Source organism: Oncorhynchus gorbuscha, linkage group LG05, assembly GCF_021184085.1.
Source record: "Oncorhynchus gorbuscha isolate QuinsamMale2020 ecotype Even-year linkage group LG05, OgorEven_v1.0, whole genome shotgun sequence".
Classification (NCBI taxonomy): domain Eukaryota; kingdom Metazoa; phylum Chordata; class Actinopteri; order Salmoniformes; family Salmonidae; genus Oncorhynchus; species Oncorhynchus gorbuscha.
The window spans coordinates 96,365,509-96,391,549 of record NC_060177.1 but is presented as its reverse complement, the minus strand read 5'-3'; the positions used below and the strand labels follow the sequence as shown (position 1 = coordinate 96,391,549).

General features: G+C 44.0%; 1 protein-coding gene across 1 annotated transcript in view; it reads right to left on the bottom strand.

The window, feature by feature from the left end:
• dapk1 (death-associated protein kinase 1) overlaps positions 1-26,041 on the bottom strand; it is a 244,153-nt gene that overhangs the window by 155,713 nt on the left and 62,399 nt on the right. The window contains 1 exon segment of the mRNA XM_046351536.1: positions 1,958-2,179. Coding sequence (XP_046207492.1) covers positions 1,958-2,179 — 222 coding nt within the window.

Below are 26,041 nucleotides of genomic sequence, written 5' to 3'. Positions count from 1 at the left end.
TATAGGGACTGGATATAGCGACTGGGTATAGGGACTGGGTATAGGGACTGGGTATAGGGACTGGGTATAGGGACTGGATATAGGGACTGGGTATAGGGACTGGATATAGGGACTGGGTATAGGGACTGGGTATAGGGACTGGGTATAGGGACTGGGTATAGGGATTGGGTATAGGGACTGGGTATAGGGATTGGATATAGGGACTGGATATAGGGACTGGGTATAGGGACTGGGTATAGGGACTGGATATAGGGACTGGATATAGGGACTGGGTATAGGGACTGGGTATAGGGACTGGGTATAGGGATTGGGTATAGGGACTGGGTATAGGGACTGGGTATAGGGACTGGGTATAGGGACTGGGTATAGGGACTGGATATAGGGACTGGATATAGGGACTGGGTATAGGGACTGGATATAGGGACTGGGTATAGGGACTGGGTATAGGGACTGGGTATAGGGACTGGGTATAGGGACTGGGTATAGGGACTGGGCATAGGGACTGGGCATAGGGACTGGGCATAGGGACTGGGTATAGGGACTGGATATAGGGACTGGGTATAGGGACTGGGTATAGGGACTGGGTATAGGGACTGGGTATAGGGACTGTCAGGATTTATAAAACAGGGTAGTGCTCAATTCAGAATATAAAATGTCTCATCAATTCCAATTAAATTCTTGAAGTAGCAAACAGCATACAGAATTGCAATTCTAATTTGAATGAAAGGAAAGGCCTCTTCTATTCTTTATTAGGTGTAGTCTATACAAATATACATATTATAAAACATGTATATAAAATACTGATGAAAAAAAATGATTTTCAGGACAAACTTAAAATGAATGATCAAGGACAACAAAGTGATTATATTTCACTGAGCACCTTTATATGCACACCAATATCCCGTTATTATTTGGGATACTCCAGGAGTGTCTGTCTTACATCGATAGAATGAGCATCTAGTTACCATCGGTAAAGTTGTCGACCGGGGAGAAAACGCAATAACTCCAAAACATTGGAAAGATTGGGACATGTTGCACAGGATCAATGGCATCAGTTTGACCCGTTTTAAGGAAAGGAAAAGCTGAGAAAATGATGAAACACGTTTCTGATAAGACTTCAGTTGGTCTTGGGTGCATTATGTGGTTGAAATACTGTCTACTGGGATAACCGTGTCAAAGATAACAAGTTACACACACTTTCTCAAGAGATTCTCTTGGTAGAAGCCCTGGTAGAAACACCACCTTCCATTGGTCTTTGGCACAGCGTATTGTAGTGGTACTGATGTGGTAACATCATTCACAGTGCTTATCTTTGACCTGTAATGGATTCTTCAAGCCAGAGAGTCCAGGTTAAAGCAGCCACAACCATAACACTAGTTCACAAACTGGTTCTGATGAGAAAGCACCCCTAACTATGGCCTCAACCTTGATCTGTAACCAGTCTGGTCAGGGGTTGTTGGGCATCAGAGGGGTCAGGGCGTCAGGGGGTCAGGGCGTCAGGGGGTCAGGGCGTCAGGGGGTCGGGCGTCAGGGGGTCAGGGTGTCAGGGCGTCAGGGGGTCAGGGCGTCAGGGGGTCAGGGCGTCAGGGGGTCAGGGCGTCAGGGGTCAGGGCGTCAGGGGGTCGGGCGTCAGGGGGTGGGGCGTCAGGGGTGGGGCGTCAGGGGGTCAGGGCGTCAGGGGTCAGGGTGTCAGGGGGTGGGGCGTCAGGGGGTGGAGCGTCAGGGGGTCAGGGCGTCAGGGGGTCGGGCGTCAGGGGGTCAGGGGTGGGGCGTCAGGGGGTGGGGCGTAAGGGGGTCAGGGCATCAGGGGGTCGGGCGTCAGGGGGTCAGGGGTCGGGCGTCAGGGGGTGGGGCGTAAGGGGGTCAGGGCTTCAGGGGGGGTCGGGCATCAGGGGGTCAGGGAGTCAGGGGGTCGGGCGTCAGGGGGTCAGGGCGTCAGAGGGGTCAGGGTACTCACAGTTCTAGTATGAGGATGACATCAGTCTTGTTCTCGAACACGTCGTGTAGCGTGATGGTGTTGGGGTGTTGAATCTCCTTCAGAATGCTGACCTCCCTCTCGATGTCTTCCCGGGTCACGCCACGCCGGCTCGACTTGCTCCGTCGCTTACGGATGAACTTAGCGGCATACTCCAGGCCAGAGCTACGTTCACGACATTTCTTTACCACCGCAAACTGACCACTGCAGGACAAGGGGAGAGGAGATGGTCATAGAGTTGGACAGATAGAAACATACTGTTCACCATGAAATTAGTCTGAGCTCAGTAAGTCTCAGTTATAGTCTCAGCTCTGTTATAGTCTCAGAGTCTCAGCTCTGTTATAGTCTCAGCTCTGTTATAGTCTCAGTTATAGTCTCAGCTCTGTTATAGTCTCAGTTATAGTCTCAGCTCAGTTAGAGTCTCAGCTCAGTTATAGTCTCAGCTCTGTTATAGTCTCAGTTATAGTCTCAGCTCAGTTATAGTCTCAGCTCAGTTATAGTCTCAGCTCTGTTATAGTCTCAGCTCTGTTATAGTCTCAGTTATAGTCTCAGTTATAGTCTCAGCTCAGTTAGAGTCTCAGCTCAGTTATAGTCTCAGCTCTGTTATAGTCTCAGCTCTGTTATAGTCTCAGTTAGTCTCAGCTCAGTTATAGTCTCAGCTCTGTTATAGTCTCAGCTCTGTTATAGTCTCAGTTATAGTCTCAGTTATAGTCTCAGCTCAGTTAGAGTCTCAGCTCAGTTATAGTCTCAGCTCTGTTATAGTCTCAGTTATAGTCTCAGCTCTGTTATAGTCTCAGCTCTGTTATAGTCTCAGTTATAGTCTCAGCTATAGTCTCAGCTCTGTTATAGTCTCAGCTCTGTTATAGTCTCAGTTATAGTCTCAGTTATAGTCTCAGCTCAGTTAGAGTCTCAGCTCAGTTATAGTCTCAGCTCTGTTATAGTCTCAGCTCAGTTATAGTCTCAGTTAGAGTCTCAGCTCTGTTATAGTCTCAGTTAGAGTCTCAGCTCTGTTATAGTCTCAGTTATAGTCTCAGCTCTGTTATAGTCTCAGTTAGAGTCTCAGCTCTGTTATAGTCTCAGTTAGTCTCAGCTCAGTTATAGTCTCAGCTCTGTTATAGTCTCAGTTAGAGTCTCAGCTCTGTTATAGTCTCAGTTAGAGTCTCAGCTCTGTTATAGTCTCAGTTATAGTCTCAGCTCTGTTATAGTCTCAGTTAGTCTCAGCTCTGTTATAGTCTCAGCTCTGTTATAGTCTCAGTTATAGTCTCAGCTCAGTTATAGTCTCAGCTCTGTTATAGTCTCAGCTCTGTTATAGTCTCAGTTATAGTCTCAGCTCTGTTATAGTCTCAGTTAGAGTCTCAGCTCTGTTATAGTCTCAGTTAGAGTCTCAGCTCTGTTATAGTCTCAGTTATAGTCTCAGCTCTGTTATAGTCTCAGTTAGTCTCAGCTCTGTTATAGTCTCAGCTCTGTTATAGTCTCAGTTATAGTCTCAGCTCTGTTATAGTCTCAGCTCTGTTATAGTCTCAGCTCTGTTATAGTCTCAGCTCAGTTATAGTCTCAGCTCTGTTATAGTCTCAGCTCAGTTATAGTCTCAGTTAGAGTCTCAGCTCTGTTATAGTCTCAGTTAGAGTCTCAGCTCTGTTATAGTCTCAGTTATAGTCTCAGCTCTGTTATAGTCTCAGTTAGAGTCTCAGCTCTGTTATAGTCTCAGTTAGTCTCAGCTCAGTTATAGTCTCAGCTCTGTTATAGTCTCAGTTAGAGTCTCAGCTCTGTTATAGTCTCAGTTAGAGTCTCAGCTCTGTTATAGTCTCAGTTATAGTCTCAGCTCTGTTATAGTCTCAGTTAGTCTCAGCTCTGTTATAGTCTCAGCTCTGTTATAGTCTCAGTTATAGTCTCAGCTCAGTTATAGTCTCAGCTCTGTTATAGTCTCAGCTCTGTTATAGTCTCAGTTATAGTCTCAGCTCTGTTATAGTCTCAGTTAGAGTCTCAGCTCTGTTATAGTCTCAGTTAGAGTCTCAGCTCTGTTATAGTCTCAGTTATAGTCTCAGCTCTGTTATAGTCTCAGTTAGTCTCAGCTCTGTTATAGTCTCAGCTCTGTTATAGTCTCAGTTATAGTCTCAGCTCTGTTATAGTCTCAGCTCTGTTATAGTCTCAGCTCTGTTATAGTCTCAGCTCTGTTATAGTCTCAGCTCTGTTATAGTCTCAGTTATAGTCTCAGCTCTGTTATAGTCTCAGTTATAGTCTCAGCTCTGTTATAGTCTCAGCTCTGTTATAGTCTCAGTTATAGTCTCAGCTCTGTTATAGTCTCAGTTATAGTCTCAGCTCTGTTATAGTCTCAGTTATAGTCTCAGCTCTGTTATAGTCTCAGCTCTGTTATAGTCTCAGCTCTGTTATAGTCTCAGCTCTGTTATAGTCTCAGCTCTGTTATAGTCTCAGCTCTGTTATAGTCTCAGTTATAGTCTCAGCTCTGTTATAGTCTCTGTTATAGTCTCAGCTCTGTTATAGTCTCAGCTCTGTTATAGTCTCAGCTCTGTTATAGTCTCAGCTCTGTTATAGTCTCAGCTCTGTTATAGTCTCAGCTCTGTTATAGTCTCAGCTCTGTTATAGTCTCAGCTCTGTTATAGTCTCAGCTCTGTTATAGTCTCAGCTCTGTTATAGTCTCAGCTCTGTTATAGTCTCAGTTATAGTCTCAGCTCTGTTATAGTCTCAGCTCTGTTATAGTCTCAGCTCTGTTATAGTCTCAGTTATAGTCTCAGCTCTGTTATAGTCTCAGCTCTGTTAGAGTCTCAGCTCTGTTATAGTCTCAGCTCTGTTAGAGTCTCAGCTCTGTTAGAGTCTCAGCTCTGTTAGAGTCTCAGCTCTGTTAGAGTCTCAGCTCTGTTAGAGTCTCAGCTCTGTTAGAGTCTCAGCTCTGTTAGATTCTCAGTTATAGTCTCAGCTCTGTTAGAGTCTCAGTTATAGTCTCAGCTCTGTTATAGTCTCAGCTCTGTTATAGTCTCAGCTCTGTTAGAGTCTCAGCTCTGTTATAGTCTCAGCTCTGTTATAGTCTCAGCTCTGTTATAGTCTCAGCTCTGTTATAGTCTCAGCTCTGTTAGAGTCTCAGCTCTGTTAGAGTCTCAGCTCTGTTAGATTCTCAGTTATAGTCTCAGCTCTGTTAGAGTCTCAGTTATAGTCTCAGCTCTGTTAGAGTCTCAGTTATAGTCTCAGCTCAGCTATAGTCTCAGCTATAGTCTCAGTTGTAGTCTCAGTTATAGTCTCAGCTCAGATATAGTCTCAGTTATAGTCTCAGCTCAGCTATAGTCTCAGCTATTGTCTCAGGTATAGTCTCAGCTCAGATATAGTCTCAGCTATAGTCTCAGCTCAGCTATAGTCTCAGCTCAGCTATAGCCTCGGCTATAGTCTCAGCTCAGCTATAGTCTCAGTTATAGTCTCAGCTCAGATATAGTCTCAGTTATAGTCTCAGCTCAGTTATAGTCTCAGCTCAGCTATAGTCTCAGCTCAGCTATAGTCTCAGCTCAGCTATAGTCTCAGCTCAGCTATAGTCTCAGCTATAGTCTCAGCTCAGCTATAGTCTCAGCTATAGTCTCAGCTCAGCTATAGTCTCAGATATAGTCTCTTAGATATAGTCTCAGCTCAGATATAGTCTCAGTTATAGTCTCAGCTCAGTTATAGTCTCAGCTCAGTTATAGTCTCAGCTCAGCTATAGTCTTAGTTATAGTATCACCAGATTCAATGATTTATCACCTCATTTATAGGGAAGGTCACAGCACTTATAAAAATGACTGATTGGCTGAGCAAAACTAATAATACAAATATTGTGGGAGCTGTTTTGTTAGACTTCAGTGCAGCTTTTGACATCACAATCTGCTGCTGGAAAAATGAGTGTTATGGCTTTACATGACCTGCTATATTGTGGATGGAGAGTTATCCGTCTTACAGGACACAGAGGGTGATTTTTATGGAAGGCTCTCCAACATAGTACAGGCAGAGTCAGGCATTCCCCAGGGCAGCTGACTAAGCCCCTTACATGTTTCAATCTTTACTAATGAACGGCCACTGGCTCGGAGTAAAGCTAGTGTGTCTATGTTTGCTGATAGGGGATCCTGAGTGACGCAGCGGTCTAAGGAACTGCATCTCAGCGCTTGAGGTGTCACTACAGACACCCTGGTTCGAATCCAGGCTGTATCACAACTGGCCGTGATTGGGAGTCCCAAAGGGCGGCGCACAATTGGCCCAGAACAGGGCAGCACAGCTGGCCCTTAAATCTACACAGAGCTAATATTAATAATATAATATGCATGTAAATCTCTCCTGGCTCAAAGTGGAGGATTGACTTCCTGTCACGCCCTGACCATAGAGAGCCTTGTTATTCTCTATTTTGGTTATGTTGGGGTTGTGACTAGGGGGGGGGTGTATCTAGTGTGTGCATTTCTTTGTTGGCCTGGTATGGATCCCAATCAGAGGTAGCTGTTTAGCGTCGTCTCTGATTGGGGATCATATTTAGGCAGCCATTTCCTGACTGTGTTTTGTGGGTTCTTGTTTCTGTGTAGTTGCCTGTGAGCACTGCTTGAGCTTCACGTATCGTTTCTGCTTTATTGTTTTGTTGTTCGATTCTCTTCAAATAAAAAGATGGTCAAACCAATTCCACACTGCGCTTTGGTCCGTTAATTCTCCACATGACCGTGACAGAAGATCAAAACAGGACCAAGCTGTTCGGGAGGAGATTGCATCCTGGTCGAGGAGAGAATATCCTGGACTTGTGTCATAGCTGAATCAGAATTAGTTAGGTAACATTGATAAATAAGATGTTTTATTTAATTTCATAATATGCTTATGTGAGATACTTGTCATTAGAATGTCTTCTTTTCGACTATACTGTTGGCAATTTCATTTTTCCTTTCTTCTCTAGGGTAAAGTCACTTGGGTCCCAGAGAGGGGAGAGGTCAGGCTTGTCTTTTATATGTCTGGTAATATGCAGAATATCAGAAAGGGAGAAGTCAGAATTGAACATTGTCTTCATATGTGAATGTATCTGTTAAACCATGTGAAGGGCTCCACGATGTCTGTACTCCAGTCACAACCTCCTTTTCCCATTGGGGGGAGGAGTATGGCAGTGTCTGGAACCATTGTATGTCCCCTCTGATGTTGAACTTATCTTGACCTAGTATATGACCTAGAGGCTCACTCCCCTCAGTGAGCTTGTCCAGGAGGGGGGTGTATTTGAGATGGGAGTATCTAGAATTGACAATTGATATATGCCATTGGATGAGGTAATGTTTTGGTACTATGAAGTACCAAGAACGAGATTAGAACCTCGTCTTATTTACCAAACTGAACGATAATTTATAGCTAATGCTGTCTGGCTATGGGATACTCCTTTCTCAAGTAAAAGGCCCTTTTTGAAGTTCCTGAGATTTGTGGTTCGTCATGAGAGTTGAGAGGGGTGTATCTTGGCTATAAAATATACTACTATTCTTTTGTAAGCACTCTCAGAATTAATTTATAGACACTGAATTGATCTCAGAGTCAAAGGGCTATGGTGAAGCTCATACACTGCTCAAAAAATAAAGGGAACACTTAAACAACACAATGTAACTCCAAGTCAATCACACTTCTGTGAAATCAAACTGTCCACTTAGGAAGCAACACTGATTAACAATAAATTGCACATGCTGTTGTGCAAATGGAATAGACAACAGGTAGAAATTATAGGCAATTAGCAAGACACCCTCAATAAAGGAGTGATTCTGCAGAGACCACTTCTCAGTTCCAATGCTTCCTGGCTGATGTTTTGGTCACTTTTGAATGCTGGCAGTGCTTTCACTCTACTGGTAGCATGAGACGGAGTCTACAACCCACACAAGTGGCTCAGTTAGTGCAGCTCATCCAGGATGGCACATCAATGCGTGCTGTGGCAAGAAGGTTTGCTGTGTCTGTCAGCGTAGTGTTCAGAGCATGGAGACGCTACCAGGAGACAGGCCAGTACATCAGGAGATGTGGAGGAGGCCGTAGGGAGGGCAACAACCCAGCAGCAGGACCGCTACTCCGCCTTTGTGCAAGGAGGAGCAGGAGGAGCACTGCCAGAGCCCTGCAAAATGACCTCCAGCAGGCCACAAATGTGCATGTGTCTGCTCAAACGGTCAGAGATAGACTCTGCTGCCTGTGACTGGAACGAATTGCAAAAATCGCTGAAGTTGGAGACTTTTATTTCCCTCACCGACTTCAAACATCAGCTATCTGAGCAGCTAACCGATCGCTGCAGCTGTACATAGTCTATTGGTAAATAGCCCACCCATTTTCACCTACCTCATCCCCATACTGTTTTTATTTATTTACTTTTCTGCTCTTTTGCACACCAATATCTCTACCTGTACATGACCATCTGATCATTTATCACTCCAGTGTTAATCTGCAAAATTGTAATTATTCACCTCCCTCCTCATGCCTTTTGCACACATTGTATATAGACTCCCCTTTTTTTCTACTGTGTTATTGACTTGTTAATTGTTTACTCCATGTGTAACTCTGTGTTGTCTGTTCACACTGCTATGCTTCATCTTGGCCAGGTCGCAGTTGCAAATGAGAACTTGTTCTCAACTAGCCTACCTGGTTAAATAAAGGTGAAATAAAAATAAAAAATAAATAAAAATTACATCAAAGTTGGATCAGCCTGTAGTGTGGTTTTCCACTTTAATTTTGAGTGTGACTCCAAATCCAGACTTTGATACATTTGATTTCCATTGATAATTTTTGTGTGATTTTGTTGTCAGCACATTCAACTATGTAAAGAAAAAAGTATTTAATAAGAACATTTCATTCAGATTTTTTTGAGCAGTGTATAATTAAAGATGAATTTTAAATATAACTCTGACTGGTGTGTGGTTTATAACTCTCATCATTTAGTAATACAGGAAACCACGACACTTGGCGAGACATGAAAGCCTGCCATGGAGTCAGACAACGGGAGAGAAGGGAGGACAGTGACAACACGGGTTCGCGGCCAGGTATAAAGCCCAAAAGACAGCCCAACATTTTTTGGAGGGTGCACACGGGGTGGTCACACGGGGTGGTCGGCGGAGCCGAGGAATGAGCCAGAGACCACCAGGGAGTCGAAGGAGGAACTAGACGAAAGATTGGTGGTGGTGATGAGAGTGCTGCAGAGCGGGCGTGCTGAGGAACGTGACACCAGTCATCTGCACCAGTTTCACGCATCTGGCATCCAGTGCGCCTTCCCAGTCCGGTATGTCCTGCGTTTCCTCCACGCACTCACCCTGAGGTGTGTGTCACCGTTCTGTAACAATTTGTGCCGGCTATACGCACCAGACCTCCAGTGCGCCTCCCCAGTCCGGTACATCCTGTGCCTGCTCACCGCACTCACCCTGAAGTGCGTGTCACCAGTCCGGTTGAACCTGTGCCGGCCCCACACATCAGACCTCCAGTGCACCTCCCAAGTCCGGCGACAGTTCGCAACCTCCTGCGACGTTCCGCAACCTCCGGCAACCTCCAGCAACGGTCAACGGTCCGGAACCTCCAGCTCCATGGCCGGAGCCTTCTTCTGCACCGGTGCCCAGTCCAGGCACAGCGTCCAGTCCTGCCCCATGGCAGGAACCTTCCTCTGCGCCGGTGCCCAGTCCAGGCACAGCGTCCAGTCCTGCCCCATGGCAGGAACCTTCTTCTGCACCGGTGCCCAGTCCAGGCACAGCGTCCAGTCCTGCCCCATGGCAGGAACCTTCCGCTGTGCCGGTGCCCAGTCCAGGCACAGAGTCCAGTCCTGCCCCATGGCAGGAACCTTCCTCTGCACCGGTGCCCAGTCCAGGCACAGCGTCCAGTCCTGCGCCAAAGGCCGGAACCCTCCTCTGCGCTGATGCCCAGTCCAGGAATGGCGGCCAACTCAGCTCCATGGCGTTCCTCGGCGCAGGTGCCCAGTCCGGGTGTGGCGTCCAACCCGGCTCCATGGCCGGGACCCATGGTCTGGGCGGGGCTAAAGTCACCCCCCCCACCCTCCCTAGTTTGTTTCAGGTCTTGCGGCCAGAGTCCGCACATTTGGGGGGGTGGGGGTGTACTGTCACGCCCTTACCATAGAAAGCCTTGTTATTCTCTATTTTGGTTAGGTCGGGGTTGTGACTAGGGGGGGCTGGTATAGTATGGCCTGGTTCTTTGTTGGCCTGGTATGGTTCCCATCAGAGGTAGCGTTGTCTCTGATTGGGGATCATATATAGGCAGCAATTTCTTCTTTATTGTTTTGGTATTCGGTTCTCTTCAAATAAAACCGACGCTGAGCTTTGGTCTGAGTATGATTACAACGACGATCATGACACTTCATCCCTACTTGTATTTGTGAGCGGTATTGACATGTTGAATGCTCCCAGCTGTCTGTTTAAACTACTGGTGCACAGCTCAGACACCCATACATACCCCACAAGACATGCCACCAGAGGTCTCTTCACAGTCCCCAGTCCAGAAGAGACTATGGGAGGGGCACAGTACTACATACAGCCATGGTTGCGATGGGAAGGAGGAGGATACAGGGATGTACAGTTGAAGTCGGAAGTATACATACACTTATCATTAAAACTAGTTTTCCAACCACTCCACAAATTTATTGTTAACAAACTATAGTTTTGGCAAGTCGGTTATGACATCTACTTTGTGCATAACAAGTAATTTTTGTAACATGTAACATGTAATTAATCAATTTTAGAATAAGGCTGTAATGTAACAAAATGTGGAAAAAGTATAAGGGTCTGAATACTTTCTGAATGAACTGTGTGTATATATATACAGTTGAAGTCAGTAGTTTACATACACTTAGGTTGGAGTCATTAAAACTTGTTTTTCAACCACTCCACAAATGTCTTGTTAACAAACTATAGTTTTGGCAAGTCGGTTAGGACATCTACATATTGCATGACTCAAGTCATTTTTCCAACAATTGTTTACAGACACTTTATTTCACTTATAATTCACTGTATCACAATTCCAGTGGGTCAGAAGTTTACATACACTAAGTTGACTGTGCCTTTAAACAGCTTGGACAATTCCAGAAAATGGCTTTAGAAGCTTCTGATAGGCTAATTGACATAATTTGAGTCAATTGGAGGTGTACCTGTGGATGTATTTCAAGGCCTATCTTCAAACTCGGTGTCTCATTGCTTGACATAATGGAAAAATCAAAAGAAATCAGCCAAGACCTCAGAAAATAAATTGTAGACCTCCACAAGTCTGGTTCCTCCTTGGGAGCAATTTCCAAGCGCCTGAAGGTACCGCGTTCATCTGTACAAACAATAGTATGCAAGTATAAACACCATGGGACCACACAGCCTTCGTTCTGTCTCCTAGAGATGAACGTACTTTGCTGTGAAAAGTATAAATAAACACCATGGGACCACGCAGACGTCATACCGCTCAGGAAGGAGACGTGTTCTCTCTCCAAGAGATGAATGTACTTTGGTGCAAAAAGTGCAAATCAATCCCAGAACAGCAGCAGAGGACCTTGTGAAGATGCTGGAGGAAACAGGTACGAATGTATCTATATCCACAGTAAAACGAGTCCTATATCAACATAACCTGAAAGGCCGCTCAGCAAGGAAGAAGCCACTGCTCCAAAACTGTCATAGAAAAGCCAGACTACGGTTTGCAACTGCACATGGGGACAAAGATCGTACTTTTTGGAGAAATGTCCTCTGGTCTGATGAAACAAAAATATAAATGTTTGGCCATAATGACCATCGTTATGTTTGGAGGAAAAAGGGAGAGGCGTGCAAGCCGAAGAACACAATCCCAACCGTGAAGCACGGCGGTGGCAGCATGGGGGTGCTGGTGGACTTCACAAAATAGCTGGCATCACGAGGGAGGAAAATTATGTGAATATATTGAGGCAACATCAAGACATCAGTCAGGAAGTTAAAGCTTGGTCGCAAATGGGTCTTCCACATGGACAATGACCCCCAAGCATACTTCCAGAGTTGTGGCAAAGTGGCTTAAGGACAACAAAGTCAAGGTATTGGAGTGGCCATCACAAAGCCCTGACCTCAATCATATAGAAAATATGTAATATGTGGGCAGAACTGAAAAAGTGTATGCGAGCAAGGAGGCCTACAAACCTGACTCAGTTACACCAGATCTGTCAGGAGGAATGGGCCAAAATTCACCCAACTGATTGTGGGAAGCTTGTGGAAGGCTAACCAAAATGTTTGACCCAAGGTAAACCATTTAAAGGCAATGCTACCAAATACTAATTGAGTGTATGTAAACAACTGACCCACTGGGATGAAAGAAATAAAAAGCTGAAATAAATCACTCTACTATTATTCTGACATTTCACATTCTTAAAATAAAGTGTTGATCTTAAATTACCTAAAACAGGGACTTTTTAAAAGGATTAAATGTCAGGAATTGTGAAAAACTGAGTTTAAATGTAATTGGCTAAGGTGCATGTAAACTTCCGACTTCAACTGTACAGGCCTTTCTCATGTTAATAGGAGCAGCAGCTGGTTCCCCAGAAGCTGCAGGCAGAGACCAGATTTTAGAAGAGACAAGGGAGGAGACTAGGGAGAGGCCTGCATGTCAATATGCTCTGAGAGGAACTGACATTCAAGTACACGATGAAACAGACCCAACTGTAAGACCGTATTTCAATCTCTCCTTCCTCATTCATTCATTAACCACCGTTTGCCTGACTGTTGAGAGCTGCATTCCCGTGAGCAACTGGCGTGACCTGCGGGCCCCGACATGCTGTGCGCAGGTGTGAGGTGGTCAGAGAAACTTCTGGATGAAGATATATTTTAGTCCCGCAGATTATTTTGAACATTTGTCTTTGTATGTGTTACTTAATGTATTAAAGCATTATGCACAAACTAACATAATTCTGTATGTTGCAGACCAGTGATTAAAATATATTTGAAGAATATTAAAAAGGGGTAACGGAGTATGTTCAATACAAGTCGCTATAAAATTGATGATGGTCAATCCCTCTCACCACATATTTGGTGCATACCTGTAGCATCAGCTGGTAGAAACCCCCTCTCTCTAATACTACCCAGAGCAGCTGGCCCATCTAGCATATATCATAGAATAGCATATCATTTTTATCTTTGGCAAAATGTGTAGACATGCAACAAGTGGCAATATTTAACTCATAGAAATGTGAATTATAGATCTGTAATTCTCAATGAAAGCCAGTCTAAGAATAGGTAGATTGGTTCTGTGTGCTTTTTCTATGCTTCCCTTTCTTAGGTTTTGTGTCTTTTACTTTCGGTTTTGTACAGCAGCTTCAAACAGCTGAACTATTAGACTATTATTATTAATTATTATATTATTAATAATAATAATAATAATAATAAATAATAATAATAATTAATATTATTATTATTATTATTATTATTATCAAATTAGACTATTATTATTAAACTATTAGAGAGTTCTAGCAACCAGGAAATGGAGGAGCAATTTCTGCATAGTAAACGTTTAATGCTTGCTGAGTAAACACACGCGCTGAGGAACACAGTCAGAGTGGTTTCTCTCTCTCCACTGTCTAAAACACTCCCCGACAGCATTCTGTATCTCCCTATCTGAAGCCAACAGTCAGAGGGCTCAAGTTGCTTGTTCTCTTTTGTTTTGGGAATGGTTGTAGCCTCCAACTTGTTTCAAAAGAGCAACTGGAGAAGATGAGGGGAGGACAGAAAGGAAGTAGAGAGGAGGGACAAACAGCCTTTGAGTCAGCTGGTTGTTCAAATAGAGCTCTAATCCAGTCAGCTGGTTGTTTAAATAGAGCTCTAATCCAGTCAGCTGGTAGTTTAAATAGAGCTCTAATCCAGTCAGCTGGTAGTTTAAATAGAGCTCTAATCCAGTCAGCTGGTTGTTTAAATAGAGCTCCAATCCAGTCAGCTGGTTGTTTAACTAGAGCTCTAATCCAGTCAGCTGGTAGTTTAAATAGAGCTCTAATCCAGTCAGCTGGTAGTTTAAATAGAGCTCTAATCCAGTCAGCTGGTAGTTTAAATAGAGCTCTAATCCAGTCAGCTGGTTGTTTAAATAGAGCTCTAATCCAGTCAGCTGGTTGTTTAAATAGAGCTCTAATCCAGTCAACTGGTTGTTTAAATAGAGCTCTAATCCAGTCAGCTGGTTGTTTAAATAGAGCTCTACTCGAGTCAGCTGCTTGTTGTCCGTTTTTAAATAGAGTTCTACACCAGTCAGCTGGTTGTTGTCTGTTTTTAAATAGAGCTCTACTCCAGTCAGCTGGTTGTTGTCTGTTTTTAAATAGAGCTCTAATCCAGTCAACTGGTTGTTTAAATAGAGCTCTACACCAGTCAGCTGGTTGTTGTCTGTTTTTATTAGAGCTCTACACCAGTCAGCTGGTTGTTGTCTGTTTTTAAATAGAGCTCTACACCAGTCAGCTGGTTGTTATCCGTTTTTAAATAGAGCTCTACTCCAGTCAGCTGGTTGTTGTCTGTTTTAAAATAGAGCTCTAATCCAGTCAACTGGTTGTTTAAATAGAGCTCTAATCCAGTCAGCCGGTTGTTTAAATAGAGCTGGTTGTTTAAATCCAGTCAGCTGGTTGTTTAAATAGAGCTCTAATCCAGTCAGCTGGTTATTTAAATAGAGCTCTACTCGAGTCAGCTGCTTGTTGTCTGTTATTAAATAGAGTTCTACTCCAGTCAGCTGGTTGTTATCCGTTTTTAAATAGAGCTCTAATCCAGTCAACTGGTTGTTTAAATAGAGCTCTAATCCAGTCAGCCGGTTGTTTAAATAGAGCTCTAATCCAGTCAGCTGGTTGTTTAAATAGAGCTCTAATCCAGTCAGCTGGTTGTTTAAATAGAGCTCTACTCGAGTCAGCTGCTTGTTGTCTGTTATTAAATAGAGTTCTACTCCAGTCAGCTGGTTGTTATCCGTTTTTAAATAGAGCTCTAATCCAGTCAACTGGTTGTTTAAATAGAGCTCTAATCTAGTCAGCTGGTTGTTTAAATAGAGCTCTAATTCAGTCAGCTGGTTGTTTAAATAGAGCTCTAATCGAGTCAGCTGCTTGTTGTCTGTTTTTAAATAGAGTTATACGCCAGTCAGCTGGTTGTTGTTTAAATAGAGTTCTACGCCAGTCAGCTGGTTGTTGTCTGTTTTTAAATAGAGCTCTACTCCAGTCAGCTGGTTGTTGTTTAAATAGAGCTCTACTCCAGCCAGCTGGTTGTTTAAATAGAGCTCTACTCCAGTCAGCTGGTTGTTTAAATAGAGCTCTACTCCAGTCAGCTGGTTGTTTAAATAGAGCTCTACTCCAGTCAGCTGGTTGTTTAAATAGAGCTCTACTCCAGTCAGCTGGTTGTTGTTTAAATAGAGTTCTATGCCAGTCAGCTGGTTGTTATCCGTTTTTAAATAGAATTCTACGCCAGTCAGCTGGTTGTTGTTTAAATAGAGTTCTACGCCAGTCAGCTGGTTGTTTAAATAGAGCTCTACTCCAGTCAGCTGGTTGTTGTCTGTTTTTAAATAGAGCTCTACTCCAGTCAGCTGGTTGTTGTTTAAATAGAGTTCTACACCAGTCAGCTGGTTGTTGTTTAAATAGAGTTATACGCCAGTCAGCTGGTTGTTTAAATAGAGCTCTACTCCAGTCAGCTGGTTGTTGTCTGTTTTTAAATAGAGCTCTACGCCAGTCAGCTGGTTGTTGTCTGTTTTTAAATAGAGCTCTACACCAGTCAGCTGGTTGTTGTCTGTTTTTAAATAGAGCTCTACACCAGTCAGCTGGTTGTTGTCTGTTTTTAAATAGAGCTCTACTCCAGTCAGCTGGTTGTTGTTTAAATAGAGCTCTACTCCAGTCAGCTGGTTGTTGTCTGTTTTTAAATAGAGCTCTACTCCAGTCAGCTGGTTGTTGTTTAAATAGAGCTCTACTCCAGCCAGCTGGTTGTTTAAATAGAGCTCTACTCCAGTCAGCTGGTTGTTTAAATAGAGCTCTACTCCAGTCAGCTGGTTGTTTAAATAGAGCTCTACTCCAGTCAGCTGGTTGTTTAAATAGAGCTCTACTCCAGTCAGCTGGTTGTTGTTTAAATAGAGTTCTACGCCAGTCAGCTGGTTGTTATCCGTTTTTAAATAGAATTCTACGCCAGTCAGCTGGTTGTTGTTTAAATAGAGTTCTACGCCAGTCAGCTGGTTGTTTAAATAGAGCTCTACTCCAGTCAGCTGGTTGTTGTCTGTTTTTAAATAGAGTTCTACACCAGTCAGCTGGTTGTTTAAATAGAGCTCTACTCCAGTCAGCTGGTTGTTGTCTGTTTTTAAATAGAGCTCTACGCCAGTCAGCTGGTTGTTGTCTGTTTTTAAATAGAGCTCTACGCCAGTCAGCTGGTTGTTGTCTGTTTTTAAATAGAGCTCTACACCAGTCAGCTGGTTGTTGTCTGTTTTTAAATAGAGCTCTACACCAGTCAGCTGGTTGTTGTCTGTTTTTAAATAGAGCTCTACTCCAGTCAGCTGGTTGTTGTTTAAATAGAGCTCTACTCCAGTCAGCTGGTTGTTGTCTGTTTTTAAATAGAGCTCTACTCCAGTCAGCTGGTTGTTGTCTGTTTTTAAATAGAGTTCTACGCCAGTCAGCTGGTTGTTGTTTAAATAGAACTCTACACCACTTAGCTGGTTGTTGTCTGTTTTTAAATAGAGCTCTACACCAGTCAGCTGGTTGTTGTTTAAATAGAGCTCTACACCAGTCAGCTGGTTGTTGTCTGTTTTTAAATAGAGCACTACTCCAGTCAGCTGGTTGTTGTCTGTTTTTAAATAGAGCTCTACACCAGTCAGCTGGTTGTTGTTTAAATAGAGTTCTACGCACTATAAAAGGATAAACATTTCTAACACTGCCATAACCTTTTCAAATCCTATGACCGCACAGTGGACCCCGTCACCCTGAATGAGTCAAGACGTCTGACAATCGTTAACAACCTTAAAATCTGCACACAACGTGAACATTTTATCTGGGAGGTAACACAGTCTGTGGCCTTTAGAGAGACATGGGAGAGGGACTGTTCTTCAGATTAATGGTCTTGACATTTTGATTGCAATTTAACATACAGTACCAGTCAAAAGTTAGGACACCTTCTAATTTCAGGGTTTTTCTTTATTTTTTACTATTTTCTACATTGTAGAATAATAGTGAAGACACCAAAACAATGAAATAACACATATGGAATCATGTAGTAACCACAAATGTGTTGTGGCATTCTCTCAAACAGCTTCATAAGGAATGCTTTTCCAACAGTCTTGATGGAGTTCCCACATATGCTGAGCACTTGTTGGCTGCTTTTCCTTCACCAGGAATACGACTTTCCCAAATTTGATCGTACCCCCCCTTTGTTCGTACCCCCCAGAAAACACTGCCGTCGGAGAAGAAGTATTCAGAGTGGACTTCTAGTCCGACTCAGGAGGCGTGCACACCATCCACCGCTTCCCAGTATATTACTCGCTAATGTTCAGTTTCTGGATAATAAAGTAGACGAGCTCAGGGCGAGGATCTCCTTCCAGAGAGACATCAGGGATTATAACAAACTCTGTTTCACGGAAACATGGCTCTCTAGGGATATACTGTCCCCATCCATTCAGCCATCTGGGTTCTTAGTACATCGTGCAGACAGGAATAAAGAACTCTCTGGGAAGAAGAAGGCCGTGTATGTTTCATGATTAACTAATCATGTTGCGATTGTAATAACATACATAAACTCAAGTCCTTTTGTTCACCCGACCTAGAATACCTCACTATCAAATGCCGACCGTATTACCGCCTAAGACAATTCTCTTCGGTTATAGTCACAGCAATGTATATTCCCCCTCAAGCCGATACCACGACTGCCCTCAAAGAACTACACTGGACTTTATGCTAACAGAAAACAACATTTATTGTAGCTGGGGATTTTAACAAAGCAAATTTGAGGAAAACGGTACCGAAGTTCTACCAACACATTGACTGTAGTACTCTCTCTGGTAAAACATTGGACCACTACTCAACTTTTCGAAATACCTACAAGGCCCTCCGCCGCCCTCTCGGAAAACCTGATCAAGACTCCATTTTGCTCCTCCCTTCCTATAGGCAGAAACTCAAACAGTATATACCTGTGCTAAGATCTATTCTATGCTGTCTGATCAAACGGAATCGATGCTTCAAGATTGTTTTGATCACGGGGACTGGGATATGTTACGGGTAGCCTCAGAATAACATCGATGAATAGACCGATACGGTGACTGAGTTCATCAGGAAGTGTATAGGAGATACTGTGACCATTAAAACCTAGGTGAGGGCCCTGGGAGAGTGGTGCCAGGAAAACAACCTCTCACTCAACTTCAACAAAACAAAAGGAGCTGATCGTGGACTTCAGGCAACAAGAGGGAGCACCCCCCTATCCACATCGACAGGACAACAGTGGAGAAGGTGGAAAGCTTCAAGTTCCTCGGCGTACACATCACTGACAATCGGAAATGGTCCACCCACACAGACAGTGTGGTGAACAAGGCACAACAACGCCACGCAAACGTCGCTCAATCTAATATTTATATATTTCTTAAATCCATTCTTTTACTTTTAGATGAGTGTGTATTGTTGTGAATAGTTAGATATTACTGTTGGAGCTAGGAACACAAGCATTTAGTTAGATACTACTGTTGGAGCTAGGAACACTAGCATTTAGTTAGATATTACTGTACTGTTGGAGCTAGGAACACAAGCATTTAGTTAGATACTACTGTTGGAGCTAGGAACACAAGCATTTAGTTAGATACTACTGTTGGAGCTAGGAACACAAGCATTTAGTTAGATACTACTGTTGGAGCTAGGAACACAAGCATTTAGTTAGATATTACTGCTCTGTTGTAGCTAGGAACACAAGCATTTAGTTAGATACTACTGTTGGAGCTAGGAACACAAGCATTTAGTTAGATATTACTGCTCTGTTGGAGCTAGGAACACAAGCATTTAGTTAGATACTACTGTTGTAGCTAGGAACACAAGCATTTAGTTAGATACTACTGTTGTAGCTAGGAACACAAGCATTTAGTTAGATATTACTGCTCTGTTGTAGCTAGGAACACAAGCATTTAGTTAGATATTGCTGCACTGTTGGAGCTAGGAACACAAGCATTTAGTTAGATATTGCTGTACTGTTGGAGCTAGGAACACAAGCATTAGGTAGATACTACTGCTCTGTTGTAGCTAGGAACACAAGCATTTAGTTAGATATTACTGCTCTGTTGTAGCTAGGAACACAAGCATTTAGTTAGATATTACTGCTAGGAACACAAGCATCTGTTGTAGCTAGGAACACAAGCATTTAGTTAGATATTACTGCTCTGTTGGAGCTAGGAACACAAGCATTTAGTTAGATACTACTGTTACTGTTGGAGCTGTTAGGAACACAAGCATTTAGTTAGATATACTGTTGGAGCTACTACACTGTTGGAGCTAGGAACACAAGCATTTAGTTAGATACTACTGTACTGTTGTTGGAGCTAGGAACACAAGCATTTAGTTAGATATTACTGCACTGTTGGAGCTAGGAACACAAGCACTGTTGGAGCTAGGAACACAAGCATTTAGTTAGATACTACTGCACTGTTGGAGCTAGGAACACAAGCATTTAGTTAGATACTACTGCACTGTTGATACTACTGCACTGTTGGAGCTAGGAACACAAGCATTTAGTTAGATACTACTGTTGGAGCTAGGAACACAAGCATTTAGTTAGATATTACTGAACACACTGTTGTTGGAGCTAGGAACACAAGCATTTAGTTAGATATTACTGCACTGTTGGAGCTAGGAACACAAGCATTTAGTTAGATATTACTGCACTGTTGGAGCTAGGAACACAAGCATTTAGTTAGATATTACTGCACTGTTGGAGCTAGGAACACAAGCATTTAGTTAGATATTACTGCACTGTTGGAGCTAGGAACACAAGCATTTAGTTAGATATTACTGCACTGTTGGAGCTAGGAACACAATCATTTAGTTAGATATTACTGCACTGTTGGAGCTAGGAACACAAGCATTTAGTTAGATACTACTGTACTGTTGGAGCTAGGAACACAAGCATTTAGTTAGATACTACTGTTGGAGCTAGGAACACAAGCATTTAGTGATTAGCTAGGAACACAAGCATTTAGTTAGATATTAGGAACACAAGCATTTAGTTAGATATTACTGCACTGTTGGAGCTAGGAACACAAGCATTTAGTTAGATATTACTGTACTGTTGGAGCTAGGAACACAAGCATTTAGTTAGATATTACTGCACTGTTGGAGCTAGGAACACAAGCATTTAGTTAGATATTACTGTACTGTTGGAGCTAGGAACACAAGCATTTAGTTAGATACTACTGTTGGAGCTAGGAACACAAGCATTTAGTTAGATATTACTGTACTGTTGGAGCTAGGAACACAAGCATTTAGTTAGATACTACTGTTGGAGCTAGGAACACAAGCATTTAGTTAGATACTACTGCACTGTTGGAGCTAGGAACACAAGCATTTAGTTAGATACTACTGCACTGTTGGAGCTAGGAACACAAGCATTTAGTTAGATACTACTGCACTGTTGGAGCTAGGAACACAAGCATTTAGTTAGATATTACTGCACTGTTGGAGCTAGGAACACAAGCATTTAGTTAGATATTACTGTACTGTTGGAGCTAGGAACACAAGCATTTAGTTAGATATTACTGCACTGTTGGAGCTAGGAACACAAGCATTTAGTTAGATGGCTCCGGCGCCGACTGAGATGGCCGCCTCGCTTCGCGTTCCTAGGAAACTATGTAGTTTTTTGTTTTTTTTACGTGTTATTTCTTACATTAGTACCCCAGGTCATCTTAGGTTTCATTACATACAGTCAACTCACCATCAGTACGACCAAGAATATGTTTTCCGCGACGCGGATCCTGTGTTCTGCCTTACAAACAGGACAACGGAATGGATCGCATGCAGCGACCCAAGGAAACGACTCCGAAAAAGAGGGAAACGCGGCGGTGTTCTGGTCAGACTCCGAAAAAGGGCACATCGCGCACCACTTCCCAGTATTCTTCTTGCCAATGTCCAGTCTCTCGACAACAAGGTTGATGAAATCCGAGCAAGGGTGGCATTCCAGAGGGACATCAGAGACTGCAACATTCTCTGCTTTACGGAGACATGGCTTACTGGGAAAACGCTATCCAGGGCGGTACAGCCAACGGGTTTCTCCACGCATCGCGCCGACAGAAACAAACATCTATCTGGTAAGAAGAGTGGAGGGGGCGTATGCCTCATGACTAACGGGACATGGTGTGATGAAGGAAACATACAGGAACTCAAATCCTTCTGTTCACCTGATTTAGAATTCCTCACAATCAAATGTAGACCGCATTATCTTCCAAGAGAATTCTCTTCGATTATAATCACAGCCGTATATATCCCCCAAGCAGACACATCGATGGCTCTGAACGAACTTTATTTAACTCTTTGCAAACTGGAAAACATTTATCCGGAGGCTGCATTCATTGTAGCTGGGGATTTTAACAAAGCCAATCTGAAAACAAGACTCCCTAAATTTTATCAGCATATCGATTGCGCAACCAGGGGTGGTAAAACCTTGGATCATTGTTACTCTAACTTCCGTGACGCATATAAGGCCCTGCCCCGCCCCCCTTTCGGAAAAGCTGACCACGACTCCATTTTGCTGATCCCTGCCTACAGACAGAAATTAAAACAAGAGGCTCCCACGCTGAGGTCTGTCCAACGCTGGTCAGAACAAGCTGACTCTACACTCCAAGACTGCTTCCATCACGTGGACTGGGACATGTTTCGTATTGCGTCAGATGGGAATATTGACGAATACGCTGATTCGGTGTGCGAGTTCATTAGAACGTGCGTCGAAGATGTCGTTCCCATAGCAACGATAAAAACATTCCCTAACCAGAAACCGTGGATTGATGGCAGCATTCGCGTGAAACTGAAAGCGCGAACCACTGCTTTTAATCAGGGCAAGGTGTCTGGCAACATGACTGAATACAAACAGTGCAGCTATTCCCTCCGTAAGGCTATCAAACAAGCTAAGCGTCAGTACAGAGACAAAGTGGAATCTCAATTCAATGGCTCAGACACAAGAGGCATGTGGCAGGGTCTACAGTCAATCACGGACTACAAGATGAAATCCAGCCCAGTCACGGACCAGGATGTCTTGCTCCCAGGCAGACTAAATAACTTTTTTGCCCGCTTTGAGGACAATACAGTGCCACTGACACGGCCTGCAACGGAAACATGCGGTCTCTCTTTCACTGCAGCCGAGGTGAGTAAGACATTTAAACGTGTTAACCCTCGCAAGGCTGCAGGCCCAGACGGCATCCCCAGCCGCGCCCTCAGAGCATGCGCAGACCAGCTGGCCGGTGTGTTTACGGACATATTCAATCAATCCCTATACCAGTCTGCTGTTCCCACATGCTTCAAGAGGGCCACCATTGTTCCTGTTCCCAAGAAAGCTAAGGTAACTGAGCTAAACGACTACCGCCCGTAGCACTCACTTCCGTCATCATGAAGTGCTTTGAGAGACTAGTCAAGGACCATATCACCTCCACCCTACCTGACACCCTAGACCCACTCCAATTTGCTTACCGCCCAAATAGGTCCACAGACGATGCAATCTCAACCACACTGCACACTGCCCTAACCCACCTGGACAAGAGGAATACCTATGTGAGAATGCTGTTCATCGACTACAAGCTCGGCATTCAACACCATAGTACCCTCCAAGCTCGTCATCAAGCTCGAGACCCTGGGTCTCGACCCCGCCCTGTGCAACTGGGTACTGGACTTCCTGACGGGCCGCCCCCAGGTGGTGAGGGTAGGCAACAACATCTCCTCCCCGCTGATCCTCAACACGGGGCCCCACAAGGGTGCATTCTGAGCCCTCTCCTGTACTCCCTGTTCACCCACGACTGCGTGGCCACGCACGCCTCCAACTCAATCATCAAGTTTGCGGACGACACAACAGTGGTAGGCTTGATTACCAACAACGACGAGACGGCCTACAGGGAGGAGGTGAGGGCCCTTGGAGTGTGGTGTCAGGAAAATAACCTCACACTCAACGTCAACAAAACTAAGGAGATGATTGTGGACTTCAGGAAACAGCAGAGGGAACACCCCCTATCCACATCGATGGAACAGTAGTGGAGAGGGTAGCTAGTTTTAAGTTCCTCGGCATACACATCACAGACAAACTGAATTGGTCCACTCACACTGACAGCGTCGTGAAGAAGGCGCAGCAGCGCCTATTCAACCTCAGGAGGCTGAAGAAATTCGGCTTGTCACCAAAAGCACTCACAAACTTCTACAGATGCACAATCGAGAGCATCCTGGCGGGCTGTATCACCGCCTGGTACGGCAACTGCTCCGCCCTCAACCGTAAGGCTCTCCAGAGGGTAGTGAGGACTGCACAACGCATCACCGGGGGCAAACTACCTGCCCTCCAGGACACCTACACCACCCGTTGTTACAGGAAGGCCATAAAGATCATCAAGGACATCAACCACCCGAACCACTGCCTGTTCACCCCGCTATCATCCAGAAGGCGAGGTCAGTACAGGTGCATCAAAGCTGGGACCGAGAGACTGAAAAACAGCTTCTATCTCAAGGCCATCAGACTGTTAAATAGCCACCACTAACATTGAGTGGCTGCTGCCAACACACTGTCATTGACACTGACCCAACTCCAGCCATTTTAATAATGGGAATTGATGGGAAATGATGTAAATATATCACTAGCCACTTTAAACAATGCTACCTTATATAATGTTACTTACCCTACATTATTCATCTCATATGCATATGTATATACTGTACTCTACAACATCGACTGCATCCTTATGTAACACATGTATCACTAGCCACTTTAACTATGCCACTTTGTTTACTTTGTCTACACACTCATCTCATATGTATATACTGTACTCGATACCATCTACTGTATGCTGCTCTGTACCATCACTCATTCATATATCCTTATGTACATGTTCCTTATCCCCTTACACTGTGTATAAGACAGTAGTTTTGGAATTGTTAGTTAGATTACTTGTTGGTTATCACTGCATTGTCGGAACTAGAAGCACAAGCATTTTGCTACACTCGCATTAACATCTGCTAACCATGTGTATGTGACAAATAAAATTTGATTTGATTTGATTTGATTTGATATTACTGCACTGTTGGAGCTAGGAACACAAGCATTTAGTTAGATACTACTGTTGGAGCTAGGAACACAAGCATTTAGTTAGATACTACACTGTACTGTTGGAGCTAGGAACACAAGCATTTAGTTAGATATTACTGCACTGTTGGAGCTAGGAACACAAGCATTTAGTTAGATACTACTGCACTGTTGGAGCTAGGAACACAAGCATTTAGTTAAATATTACTGCACTGTTGGAGCTAGGAACACAAGCATTTAGTTAGATATTACTGCACTGTTGGAGCTAGGAACACAAGCATTTAGTTAGATACTACTGTACTGTTGGAGCTAGGAACACAAGCAGTTAGTTAGATATTACTGCACTGTTGGAGCTAGGAACACAAGCATTTAGTTAGATACTACTGTACTGTTGGAGCTAGGAACACAAGCATTTAGTTAGATATTACTGCACTGTTGGAGCTAGAAACACAAGCATTTCACGACAATAACATCTGCTAAATGTGTATTTGACCAATACAATTTGATCACAAACATTCTATGAATGTATGGAAACCTTAAAATATCAATGTGCTCACAAAAAAACTAAAAAATGTGGCATTCTTCCTGGGGGTGTACAGTATATGAATAGATTTGAATACGATTTCATGTTGCCAAAAAGCAGTTTAAATTGTGCATAAGACCATTTTTTTTAAACTTTGTAAATGGTTAAACCAGTGAGAAATGTATGTGATTGTGGCAAGAATTTGTGTAACAAACACTATCAGCTGAAATTGAAATGTTGATTTATTTTTTTACATATTAGATAATTATATATTGTGGACAGTATGTGTTACTACATTATACAAGCTCAAGTTGACCACATTGAACTAGTAAGGTTAGTAAAACATTTATACACTGAACAAAAAATATACAGGCAGCAGCAAACATTTGACTGAGTCACAGCTTATTCTCCAGCGTTCCTGTATCAAAGGTGACCCTTTGCCCATTGAAGTCGGCTACGACGCCAAACTGCAAGTCAGGTCAAGACCCTGGCGAGGACGATAAGCTTCCCTGAGACGGTTTCTGACAGTTTGTACAGAAATTCTTTGGTTGTGTAAACCCACAGTTTCATCAGCTGTCCGGGTGGCTGGTCTCAGACGATCCCGCAGGTGAAGAAGCCGGACGTGGAGGTCCTGGGCTGGTGTTGTTACACGTGGTCTACGGTTGTGGAGGTCCTGGGCTGGCGTTTTACACGTGGTCTGCAGTTGTGGAGGTCCTGGGCTGGCGTTTTACACGTGGTCTGCAGTTGTGGAGGTCCTGGGCTGGCGTTTTACACGTGGTCTGCAGTTGTGGAGGTCCTGGGCTGCCGTTTTACACGTGGTCTACGGTTGTGGAGGTCCTGGGCTGCCGTTTTACACGTGGTCTACGGTTGAGGAGGTCCTGGGCTGCCGTTTTACACGTGGTCTACGGTTGTGGAGGTCCTGGGCTGCCGTTTTACACGTGGTCTACGGTTGTGGAGGTCCTGGGCTGCCGTTTTACACGTGGTCTACGGTTGTGGAGGTCCTGGGCTGCCGTTTTACACGTGGTCTACGGTTGTGGAGGTCCTGGGCTGCCATTTTACACGTGGTCTACGGTTGAGGAGGTCCTGGGCTGCCGTTTTACACGTGGTCTACGGTTGTGGAGGTCCTGGGCTGCCGTTTTACACGTGGTCTACGGTTGTGGAGGTCCTGGGCTGCCGTTTTACACGTGGTCTACGGTTGTGGAGGTCCTGGGCTGCCGTTTTACACGTGGTCTACGGTTGTGGAGGTCCTGGGCTGGCGTTTTACACGTGGTCTACGGTTGAGGAGGTCCTGGGCTGCCGTTTTACACGTGGTCTACGGTTGTGGAGGTCCTGGGCTGCCGTTTTACACGTGGTCTGCAGTTGAGGCCG